Below are 10,773 nucleotides of genomic sequence, written 5' to 3'. Positions count from 1 at the left end.
CAAAAATCATCTTCTGAGCCGTGCTGGAGGTGTTTTAAGTCCCTTAATATTCTCAGACTTCTTAGGTGACATGCTCACGGTGTTAGTTAAGGCAGAAGAGAGGATGCTAGGAGCAACCTGTACTCATACAGCACTTCTGAGCACATGGACATTTTAATGCTTGGTGTTCTTATCCTCCTCCACCAGGACTTCCCTTCCAGGCTTTCTTCCTCACCCCAAACTCCCCAGGTGCTGCACTGCTTTGCTCCTTGGCCTCTTTGCTGACTTAAAAGCACCGGAGCTGCCCCAGGAGCTGGGTAGAAAGGCCACCCAGCTCAGCGTCCTGCATCCAGTTCCAGGTCTGTGTCAATGCAAATAAGACCCTGACACGATGTGAAGGTGACTGTGGGGCCATAAAGATCCGATTCACGGAGAAACGAGGCAAGCTCTGAAAGTCTCCTGAGCGACAAGAGCTAAATAAAGAGAATTTTCCTGCCAGCCCCATCCGTGCTCTGTGACCGAGCCTGCCAAGCGCCGCTCTCCGCCCAGGGCTGATTAAATCCTCGCGGCTCAGCAACTGCTGGCAGAGGAAGGGAAAAACACAGGAAGAGGAGAGCAAAGAAAAGCACGCTCCGAGCTTCCCCACGTCCTTCCCAGCCTCCAGCGGGCCCTCCCACTCACAACCCCTGCCAGGCCTTGGCTCCCTTTCTGCAGCCTCTCTGAGCATGCACGGCTGCTGGCGCATGTGCAGCCGAGGCAGGAGAGGCAGAGGGTGACGGGGCCCAGCTCCTCCCCGGGTGTTTTGTAGGGTCAGGCTGTGGGACGAGCGCGATGGAGCAGCTGGGGAAGAAGTCGGGGCCGGCGGCTCGGCTGGACACCATCCTCCGGCACCTCTCGCCCCGGCTGGGGATGGCCCCTGCCCTTGTATCCTTTGTGGCGGTGGGGAGGGGGGTGGTGAGATGTTGGCCCTCTTGGGGTGGGGGCTTTTTGGATGCTCTTGCACACCTAGGAGGGCTTTGGTGGTGGTTTGTGCGATGAGGACACGCAGGCACCCCGGCTGTGGGGTGGTAGCGTGTGCCCTGGTGCTTTGTTTTTGGGGAGTCCCACCCCAAAAAGCCTCTCGCTGCCTGGAGTTTCTCCCCTGAGCCCTACAGCCCGGGCACGGGGGTGTGCAGCTGATGGCATTGCTCCACGACACCTGATGTTTTGATCAGCTTTGCTCGCTCGTTTCTTGGGGTCTGCTCATAAAACATGCTGAAAGCACAACACGCGTGATCATCCTACAGCTGCCTGTGTTTTGGGAGCAGTGAGCAGGGGCATTTACCCTAGAGATTGATGTTTTGGGGTGAAATAAACCCTGCAGGGCTCAGCAATCACACAGCAAGTCTCAGACCTGGCCATTAGCCCAGCGCCAGGAAAAGCTCTGAGGTTTTGTGTGTGCTGTACTGGCGAGATGGAAAGGATGTGGAGGCTTTGGAGGCTGCCTGTCATGATAGATCAAAGAAACAAGACGGGGGCAGAAAGTTTTCACCCTGGTCTGTTGCACATTTCCAAAAGTTAAGTGCAGACTGCCTGCTGATGCTATTTATAAAGCTGCTGCCTTAAATTTTGCTTTTTTTTTTTTTTTTTAAAAAATATATATATTAAAAAAAATAATTTTTTATTTTTATTTTTTTTAATTAAAAAATAAAAAAAAAATGCTGCTGATTCACAGAGCTGAATGCTGGCAAGTTTTCTGAATTATAATAAATTAGCGAAGGGGATGTGATCAGGAAGGACATAAAAGTCTCCAAATGTATAAGAAGTATAAAGATGTATGGGTAGCAGTTAACTCCTGCTGGTAAGAGACACGGGTGCAAGCAGGAGCACAAAATCAGACATAAACCCATGCAGTAGGATTCAGGACATGGGGATGTTCATTAACTCTGTGTCTGTGTGTACATTCCTTAATTTGCACCCCAGACAAGCGTTCCTACTTCAGCACACGTTACTGCTGCTCCTCAGCCAGGGAGGTTTCGGTAAGTTAAATCCTCTTTCACAGAGTGGAAAAACAAAACAAAAACAAACAAACAAACCCACACCACCAACAAAAACCCTTCTGAGCTCAGTTTTTGTTTCCACCCTGCATAACCTCGCTCCTGCGCTGATCACCAGTCTTTCGTAGCCTTGCATTTTGCAGGGCTGCATTCTCCTTTATTTAACTGCAGTTTAATAAAAGAGCTTAACCCCAAATCTTGAAAATGTCCCAGCGGATAATCTGACCACAGACTATCCCTGTGCCCTGGTGCCTGCTGAGAGAGGGTTTCTCCATCATTTTCCCCCAGGGTTTGGTTGGGGCCATCTGCCCCTAGCTCCAGGCGCTGACGCCCTGCATGTCCTAACGCACCAATGTGTTTTTCCTATGTCTCAGCTACACCCTGGACAACAACGTCCTCACCCCAGAGCAAAGGCAGTTCTACGAAGATAATGGTTATCTGCTCGTTAAGAAGCTCGTCTCCGATGAAGACATCGAGCGCTTCAGGTATGGGACGCTTGGCCGAGGTGCTGATGGGTTTGTGGGCATGAGGGGAGCCTGGGGATGCTGGACTGCCCCAAAAGTAAGTGGGAGGAAAATGGGGATGGTTATAACCTAAAAAAGGGAGATTTAGATTAGAGGTTAGGAGGAAATTCTTCACTCAGAGGGTGGAGAGGAGCAGGTTGACCAGAGGAGCTGTGGCTGCCCCATCCCTGGCAGTGCCCAAGGCCAGGCTGGATGGGGCTTTGGGCAGCCTGGGCTGCTGGGAGTTGTTCCTGCCCATGGCAGGGGGTGGCACTGGGGGAGCTTTGAGGTCCCTTCCCACCAAAACCATTCTGGGATTCTAGGAAAACAGACATGGTGGTGCTGGATGCAGTGCTTTTGAGGAGAGTAGTTCGCCCAAATAAAGCTACAAAGCACTCTGTCTTCACTGTCTTCCGCTTTGCAGGAAGGAGTTCATCAGGATCTGTAGGAAGGAGGTGAGCCTCCCGGGAGCTATGATTATGAAAAACACGGCCCTGAAATCCGAGTATGGCCAGTCTGAAAATGTAGTTAACAAAGTGCAGGACTTCCAGGAAGATGAAGAGCTCTTCAGATACTGCACCCTGCCCGAGGTAAATAAAAATAAGAAAATGCAGCCCCTCAGCAATCTTCTCTCTTGTCTTTCACGTTTCTGATATTTTTTCTGATGTTTTCTCCCTTGTAGATCCTCAAATATGTTGAGTGCTTCACAGGGCCAAACATAATGGCAATGCACACCATGCTGATTAACAAACTTCCAGACTCTGGTAAGGAGAACTTGGAAAAGAGAAATGCAGAAATCATTTGTGTATGCTGTCTATTGAATAATGTGGGACAAATTAAAACAAAATATATATTTTTTTAATTTATGAGACCACTTTGGTAACACTTTAGTTTTTTTTTTAACTGTAGCTTCCTTAGATAACATTTCTTGTATTTCAGTTTTCAGTGGATTTTTTTTTGTTTTTCTTGGCTGCACCAAAGTGTTCGAAGTGGGCAAGCGAGCTCCCTGTGCAGCCAGCTGTGCTTGCGTAAAGGCCCACTGCTGGAAACGTGCCGTGCCTGTAAGCCTGACTTTTCAAACGTGGTGATAACAAGTCCTTCTGTGGACCTCAGTAAAAGGCAATAAGTACAGAGATCATCTTTTGCTCAGAGTTCATGTGCTCCTGACCTCGCTGACAGTGGCTGCACGCTCAGCGATTTGATGTGAAGGCACTTGAGTAGGTGCCAAAGGAAAGAGTTTGAAGCCTGGCTCTGCTGGAAATTGAAATCATAATTTACACAAGGATGATGAGCAGGGAGAGAGAAGAGAACCTGACCAACCGTGTTACAGTTTTCCAAAGTAGCTCTGACCCCACGTAAGCTGGTTCAGTTTAGGGAAGTTGAGACCTGAGCGGTTTCTTATGCTGGGATGTGCAGACACACGGCAGGTGGAGTTATTAAAATACCGAGCTGGTGAAAGTCACCTCCACTTGCCATCTGAGAAACGTCGCAGGACAGCGTGTTGGTTTTGTTTGGGAATTCAACGGGAGACCGTGCATTTTTAGTGTAAAAAGAAAACAGTTGTGGTCAAGAAATGGGAAGCTGCTCTGTAATTATAAAACCTCCACTTGGTGTTTTTGAGAGTACTTGAGGAGAGCTGCAGGTCTCAGGAGAGTTTTCTAGGCTGCCCAAAGTCTAAATAATATGACAAATGAAGCAAGTAGAAACCCCCTTACTTTGTCTATCCTGGGAGCACACTCAGTGGTTAAATAAATCATCTAATACTGGTTTTGGTGCAAAAGAGGATGAGAGGTTTCCATTTCCATGGTAGGAAGAGAAATAACAAGCATACAGAAATATTTTTGTTTTGGCTTTAGAGAGAAAAAGTCTCTAGGAGGAAGGTTAGTAGAGTGCTGGGTAGACTGTCTGGGGAGATTAAAAAGAAGATAAAAAAAGAGAATAAACAGCTAAATGAACAGCTGTGGAGTGCAGCATGGGCAGGGTTGATTCTCCTTGCAGCACAGCGACAGATCAAGAGGCTTCTTGACAGCCTTCCTGGCGCTGCTGTCTGGAGCTATTTGAAAATCTTTGTGCTGGGAAAGGTTTATGCAACACTGTGCTGGTTAAAGTTCACAAACGAGGGCAGCCAAATGAAAGGCGAAAGCTTGGCAGGCGGGTGGTGGTGGTGAAGGCCACCAGAGGAGCTTTCTTAGGAGGCCGTGCCCTGTTTGATGATGCTTGAAGGTGTTTTCCCTGTGTTGCAGATCAGCAGACCTTTCTCCACCCCATGCATCAGGACCTGCACTATTTCCCGTTCCGGCCGGCGGACCGCATCGTGTGCTCCTGGACCGCCATGGAGAGGGCTGACAAGACCAACGGGTGCCTGGTCGTGCAGCCGGGCACGCACAAGGAGCCCCTGAAGCCTCACGCCTACCCGCAGTGGGAGGTAGAGCTGCGCAGGGGGGGCTCACCGCGGAGACATGGGGCGTAGGACAAAGCTGAGGCTCTCAGCAAGGCTTTTTCTGGGCAGATTCGCTCCCGTTTCCAGCTTCACCCCAAAGCCTTTTGCAGTGAGGTCGCCCTGGTTCTTCGTTAGAGGAAAGTACCTGATAAATCATGCCAAAATGTTGACGTACTTTTGAAAATACCCCCCTAGTTCCAGGCCTAGATGCTGGAGGGGATCCTTTTCTGGAGCTGAACTTGCACCGTAGTCTGGGGCCATGGGCTGGGGCCTCTGAATTGTCCGTCACGTTGTGGCACTGCTGCCTGAACACGTGAACCATTTTCCAGTGCCCCTGCCAAGTCTGATGATTCTCTCTCCTCCTGAGAATTTGTTCCTGCTTGCAGAGCTCAGGGACTTGCCTGTAGGAGCAAAACTGGATAGCAAACAACAGGCTGGGATGGAATACCTCATGTTAGCTTCCTGTTAAGAATGGAGCAGAAGGCTGGATCCCAGAGGTGGCATCCCTTGTGGGATTCCCTGCTGCTCTTCTCTGTTCTCTCCAGTGGAGAAATCTTAATTGCTGTCATCTGGCTTCAGAAAATAGGAAAAGATAAGATTTTGCTATGCCTCAGGCTTGTAGTAGGCAGACTTTTAGGCATGCAGGTGACTCTCAGTTGGTCATACCAAATAACCTCCCAGAGGAATGCAGGTCAGGAGCTGTCTCCACCGTTCCCTGCACAGAGAATCTCCCCTTGCTCTAATTTTAACCGAGTGATTTCAACCCAGCTATTTTTTCTCCCCCTAGGGTAAGACAAACAAGCTTTTCCACGGGATTATTGATTACGACGACAAGGGTCCCAAGGTTCACCTTGTCATGGAGAAGGGAGACACGGTGTTCTTCCATCCGCTGCTCATCCACGGCTCTGGGATAAACAGGACATCGGGGTTCCGAAAGGTAGAAAACCATCTCTTGCTGTACCTGTTGATATTTTTGTTTGTTTGCTTGCCTTAAACTGATCAAAATAATGCCTCACACCCCCAAACTCACAAATAATTTGATGAGCTTTTAAAGGTGCTTTTTAGCTTCCTGATACACTTTTGCTTTCTCTCTTATTTTCTTCCTTTTTAACATCTCTGTGTTTTGGGAGAAGAGCATGCTGCTTGAGAAAAAACAGAGCAGGAGCAGAAATTAGGTGTTGAATCTCTGTTTGAAGTGCTTAGAAACTTGTGAGGTGGTGAGCTCAGTGCTTCTCTCTCATTTCCAGGGTGGCTGGAAACATCCTGCCTAACGCTGGTGTGGGGAGGCAGAAGGATGGGAGTGGAGCTCTTGCTGGGGCTGGGGAAACACTTTGAGAGGAGGGGATAAAGGCATGTGTGTGAGCAGGAATATTTCTCCAGGGAAACCCTTGCAGGAATTCTCTGAATGGAGGAAGGAATTTGCTGAGTTGGTCTGTAAGGAAAGAGGGGGGTGCCTACGAGCAGGGACACGGGATTTTTCTTTCCCTTTGTTATTTGTAATCATTGCAGCAGTGTGATGCCCAATTTCCTCCTACAGAGCATAAGCTGCCACTTTGCCAGCTCCGAGGGCTACTACATTGATGTCAAGGACACGATCCAAGAAGACCTGGAGAAAGAACTGCAAGAAATGGTACAAAAGAAATACAGCTTGCCTGCTATGAAACTCAGGGTAAGGCTTTGGTGTGTCCCTTGTTACAATCCAGTTCAGTTCCCTTTCCTACGTACCCCTTGTATGGCAGCTGTGTGGTTTTGCTACTCCCAGCTTCACAGTAAAGCTATGCCAAGCTTGGCAAAATAAAAGGTCTGATACTGTGAGGATGGCTGCAGGCTTTTTTATTTTAATTTATTTTTGTACTTTGTGCTCTTGAGGCTGCTTCTTGCTGTCTGGCTACCTGTGCTGGAGAAATGGCCTTGCTCCCTAGGCAGCCCTTTCGTGTTGGTTGAGCTCTAGCAGTTCCTCCTCCAGCTCTGCTTATCCAAGTGGATTTTGTGAACATGCCTTGGTCCCTTCTCAGCAAGCTGGGAAGGTGCAGACCACATCAGCACTTCTTCAGGTGGCTGAAAGTGGAGTTGTTGTGTAAGGCAGGAGCTCCGGGCTCTGCTGCAGTGATGGCTCAGCTCTTCTCACACCATCCGAGGGGGTCTGGGCTTTCTGACAAGTTGTCTGGCCTTTCCAGACAGTGGGGTAGCAGTGCGGAGGGCTAACGTGGCAAGGCAGGAGCAGGGGACACTTTCTGCAAGCTTTACCCTTTGCTGCATCTCCTGGTTCCAGGTTTGCTGAAGCAGAGCCCTTGGCAGCTGTGTTTGGACTGCAGGGCGTAAACAGGAAGATGTAACGATCTCTTGTTCTGAATTCACAACAATTAGGAGGTGCAATAATAAATTCTGTGCTTGTCCCTATCTGGCATGTCCCCAGTTCTTATGCTTTCAGCTCCTAGTGGCAGGTGGATTTTCCTTTTAAAACAAGCAGCCACATCTGACTGCAGAAGCTGACGGATTGGGTTTTGGTTAAGTGTAATCCCACATCAATTGTTCAGACTGGAGGCAAAAGCAGGAGTGTAGGCAGCACTATATATCTGCCACAAAAAGAAAAAAAAAGAGATGAATGTAACAGATTCTCGCTATAAATAATTGAAACCAACGTGTAAAATATAAAACAAATCTAAATTCTCCAGGGATTAAGCCCCTGACAGAAGAACAAACCTTATTACAGGGGTTGAATGTTTCCAAGTGTTCTGAATTTCTTTATCCACAGCAGTTCCCTAACAGATACACATCCAGTATCAAGGCAGTGAGTTACTCAGTGTCTAGGGCATTATGGAGCAGAGGAATTTATTTTTCTCCTTTGGCTGTGTTGTTTTTTTCTCCACTGAGTGCTGGGGTGTGGCTGGGTATCAGGCTTTATTTTGCAACCCTGGACTTGCAGACTGACTGCAGTTACGGCTGCTTGACTTTTGATTCCTGGAGTTACTCAGGTAGTGAAATCCAAAGCTCCTTTCTGGGAATAGAAATAAGCGTGTGTCCGTATGTGCCTTAGATGAGGCTGTGCGTTTTCTTGTAGCTTTATGCTTTCTTTAACCAGAGTAGGAGCTTTTTCCCAAGGAGGAGTGCTCAGGTCCTATATTTTACCTTCCCAAGACCAATGATGAGAACTAAGCAATCCTCAGATAGGGAAACTGAGACAGGAACTTGCCCAAGGCTTACCTCCTTGAAGCAGTCTCTTCTTCTGCTTTAGAGTCCACATTGATGTCTGCTCACCACCCGATTTCTGGCAAAGGGATTGTATTCAGCTCATCTCTGTTATTATTTCCTGCTGGGCTCTGCTGCACAGAGCAAGTCGCTTGCTCACGTGCAGCAGCATGCGGTACGCAGCCAGCTCCCGAGCTTCTCCAGTCACCCAGAGGTGCCCAAGGTGCACATGGTGTGCACCGGCTCGTTTGGATGACTTCTGCAAGGATAATATTCGTTGTGCTGCTTGTTTCCTTCCAGAACTGAGCCTGCCAATGAGCTGTCCCTCTGGGGGGGCTGTGTTTTGCTCCTTGGTATTTAGGATTTGAAATACCTGATGTTCAGTAAGTTTCATGGTGTGTTTTTTTCCTTTGTTTTGAAGGATATCTGGAACTTCCGAGCACGGCTTGTGCGAGGGGAAAGGATTAATCTGTAGAAGAAGAACATCTGAGGACCAGGATGGAAAACATCTGTCCCAGTCTGAGCGTCTCCAATGGGAGAGAACAGCAGAGCTGTGTGCGCCTTGGTGACCTGCGTACTGGTAACTCAGCCAAACGCTGCACCACAAAACCTTTCTATGCTAATGCAAACTAATCGCACTGAGGTTGAACAGCTGACGTACGTCAAGGAAAATCTAACCTAGGAAAACAGAGATTTGCTGTGGTTATTTTAGCCAATCAAAGAATGATGGTCTTCAAAGAGCACCTTGATTTTTTGATGTTTTCACTCTTTGCGGTTTAAAAGTTCCATACCTTGGAGCTGATGCTATGTTAATATAAGATTTTTATCCAGGGGTATGGTTTTTAAAGTGCCTAACTTCTTTCTATGCAAAGTAAGCACAGGGACTCAGTTTCCTGCAGCCCCTCAGTATGTGGGAAGTCATTAGAAGAGCTGCTGAAGATGGAGACAGTGACACCAGCAGAAGGGAGCTGTGCAAGGAGCTGGGCAGAGGGAAGGCAGCAACCACGTGCACAGGGAAATGGAATTGGTGGGCTGGAACGTGATCGCTGGTGGAGTTCTCCAGACGTGGCCTGGTGTGGTCTGATTGCAGGCTGAGCAGCCCTGGCACAAGATAAAGGTGTGGGTAATGGGGTTGGGAAGTGCTGGGCCGGCCAAACAGCCTCCTCTTGGCCTTGCACAAGGATATGGGGCTGTGCGAAACGAGGGGGGAGTCCTCCGAGTCTGGCAGGTCTGGAAAAAGTGCCTGGTGCTGGTGGCTGGTCAGGAGGTGGTTGGGCACTCCTCGGGATGGGCGGACGTGCACTGACACCATCCCCTCACCTTTCACTCTGTTTTTCCTTGACTTTTGGAAGGTTCTTTTGCTTTCAGAACCTAGATTTTTGGAAATGCTTATTAAATTAGAGCAAAACTCTATGCGGAGGCTATGTGGTATTACTTCTGCATTCGGAAATCCTGGTGTTGCACATGTAGTTGTACATTCCAGTATACAATTGCTGTCCTTGTCTCTTTTCCATTCGACCCTTCCACTTGCTGCCCTGTGGTCAGGAGAATGCTCATGCAAAGCAGATCAGGTGCATCCCGTCCTCAACCCATCACACCCACACCCTTCTCACCCTGGGGACTGCCTTTGCTTGCTGCGTGGGCCTGAGTGAAAGATTTCCAGTGGGATGGAGGCTCCGCTCAGCCCAGCTGCTGCTCTCTGGGGCATCCCCATCCTGTTCCTGACACAGGACCAAGGGAGACCTCGCTGGCTGGTGCTGCTCATGCATTGTGCTGGCTGCAGAGGGAGCTGCGACCCCAGGGAAGATCTACAGGTGTCCCCCCGAGTCCCAGAGCTTTTGAGTTGCCAGACTCTTTGAGTTTCCCTTTCTAAGACTGGAAGAGAGAAGGGAAGGAAGAGCTTGGGCTTTGTTTTTAACAATGTGTGCATCTCTGCCTAGAGGGTGTGGCTTAAATCCCTTCTTTCAGAAGAACAAACCCATCAAAGACCTCTCAGATCACCTGCACTCAGCAGCTGATGAGAGAGATTCGTGTGCTCACTCCTTACAACAGATACAGAGCCTGGGGAGGACAAACGTGAGGCGAGCTCACCTCTGTGTGCAAACCTCACACTGCAAAGCGGTCAGATCCCTTCCCCCTGAAATGAATCAGTCTCTTTTTTTAAGCTTTTTTTTAGGGAAGACAAAAACAAAGCCCACAGACCTGTCCCTTTTAGGGTCTGGCTTCCTTGCAGTACAGCGCAGCACCTCTGCCAGGGGCTTGCTGTAGCCCTTTCACATGTGATATAAAAGCTTTCTCTAAACGAAGAGCGAGCTCGGAAAGTGATTTTAATTAGGCCATTCTTAGTCAAGTCTCCATGATTTTCCTGTTTACTCTTAGAAAACTCTTTCTAACCTCCTTCTTTCCAGCCAAGCCTCCTTGAAAAGCTGGGGACTATCTGGTGGCAGATCCCAGACCCTGTGCTCAGGACAGAGCCACAGCCCCCTGCAGTTCAGGTGGAGAGGGCACAGAGCAGCACAAGGCATCACTGCCTGCACCTGCTGCAGTCCCCATAGAAAGCACCGGCTCCAGCACAATTTCACAGTAAAAAAGCTGAATTTGGTGGCAGAGCTGAGCAGGGCACGCA

The 10,773-nt window shown here is 48.9% G+C and overlaps 1 protein-coding gene across 1 annotated transcript; it reads left to right on the top strand.

Moving 5' to 3' along the window:
* Positions 1–684: 684 nt before the first annotated feature.
* PHYH (phytanoyl-CoA 2-hydroxylase) lies at positions 685–9,560 on the top strand. Its single transcript, XM_027460466.3, has 9 exons — positions 685–903; positions 1,942–1,997; positions 2,390–2,500; positions 2,943–3,108; positions 3,201–3,282; positions 4,762–4,943; positions 5,746–5,895; positions 6,496–6,627; positions 8,569–9,560. The coding sequence occupies exons 1-9, from the start codon at positions 811–813 to the stop codon at positions 8,620–8,622; spliced, it is 1,026 nt and encodes a 341-aa protein (XP_027316267.3). The 5' UTR covers positions 685–810; the 3' UTR covers positions 8,623–9,560.
* Positions 9,561–10,773: the final 1,213 nt, after the last annotated feature.

The sequence above is a fragment of the Anas platyrhynchos genome, chromosome 1, assembly GCF_047663525.1.
Source record: "Anas platyrhynchos isolate ZD024472 breed Pekin duck chromosome 1, IASCAAS_PekinDuck_T2T, whole genome shotgun sequence".
NCBI lineage: Eukaryota > Metazoa > Chordata > Aves > Anseriformes > Anatidae > Anas > Anas platyrhynchos.
This window is presented reverse-complemented; position numbering and strand designations above follow the sequence as displayed.

Coding starts and splice junctions, on each gene's coding strand:
- PHYH (XM_027460466.3), top strand. CDS start 811: ATGGAGCAGCTGGGGAAGAAGTCGGGGCCGGCGGCTCGGCTGGACACC. Junction 904..1,941: donor TGGGGATGGCCCCTGCCCTT/GTATCCTTTGTG, acceptor TTTGCACCCCAG/ACAAGCGTTCCTACTTCAGC. Junction 1,998..2,389: donor CCTCAGCCAGGGAGGTTTCG/GTAAGTTAAATC, acceptor CCTATGTCTCAG/CTACACCCTGGACAACAACG.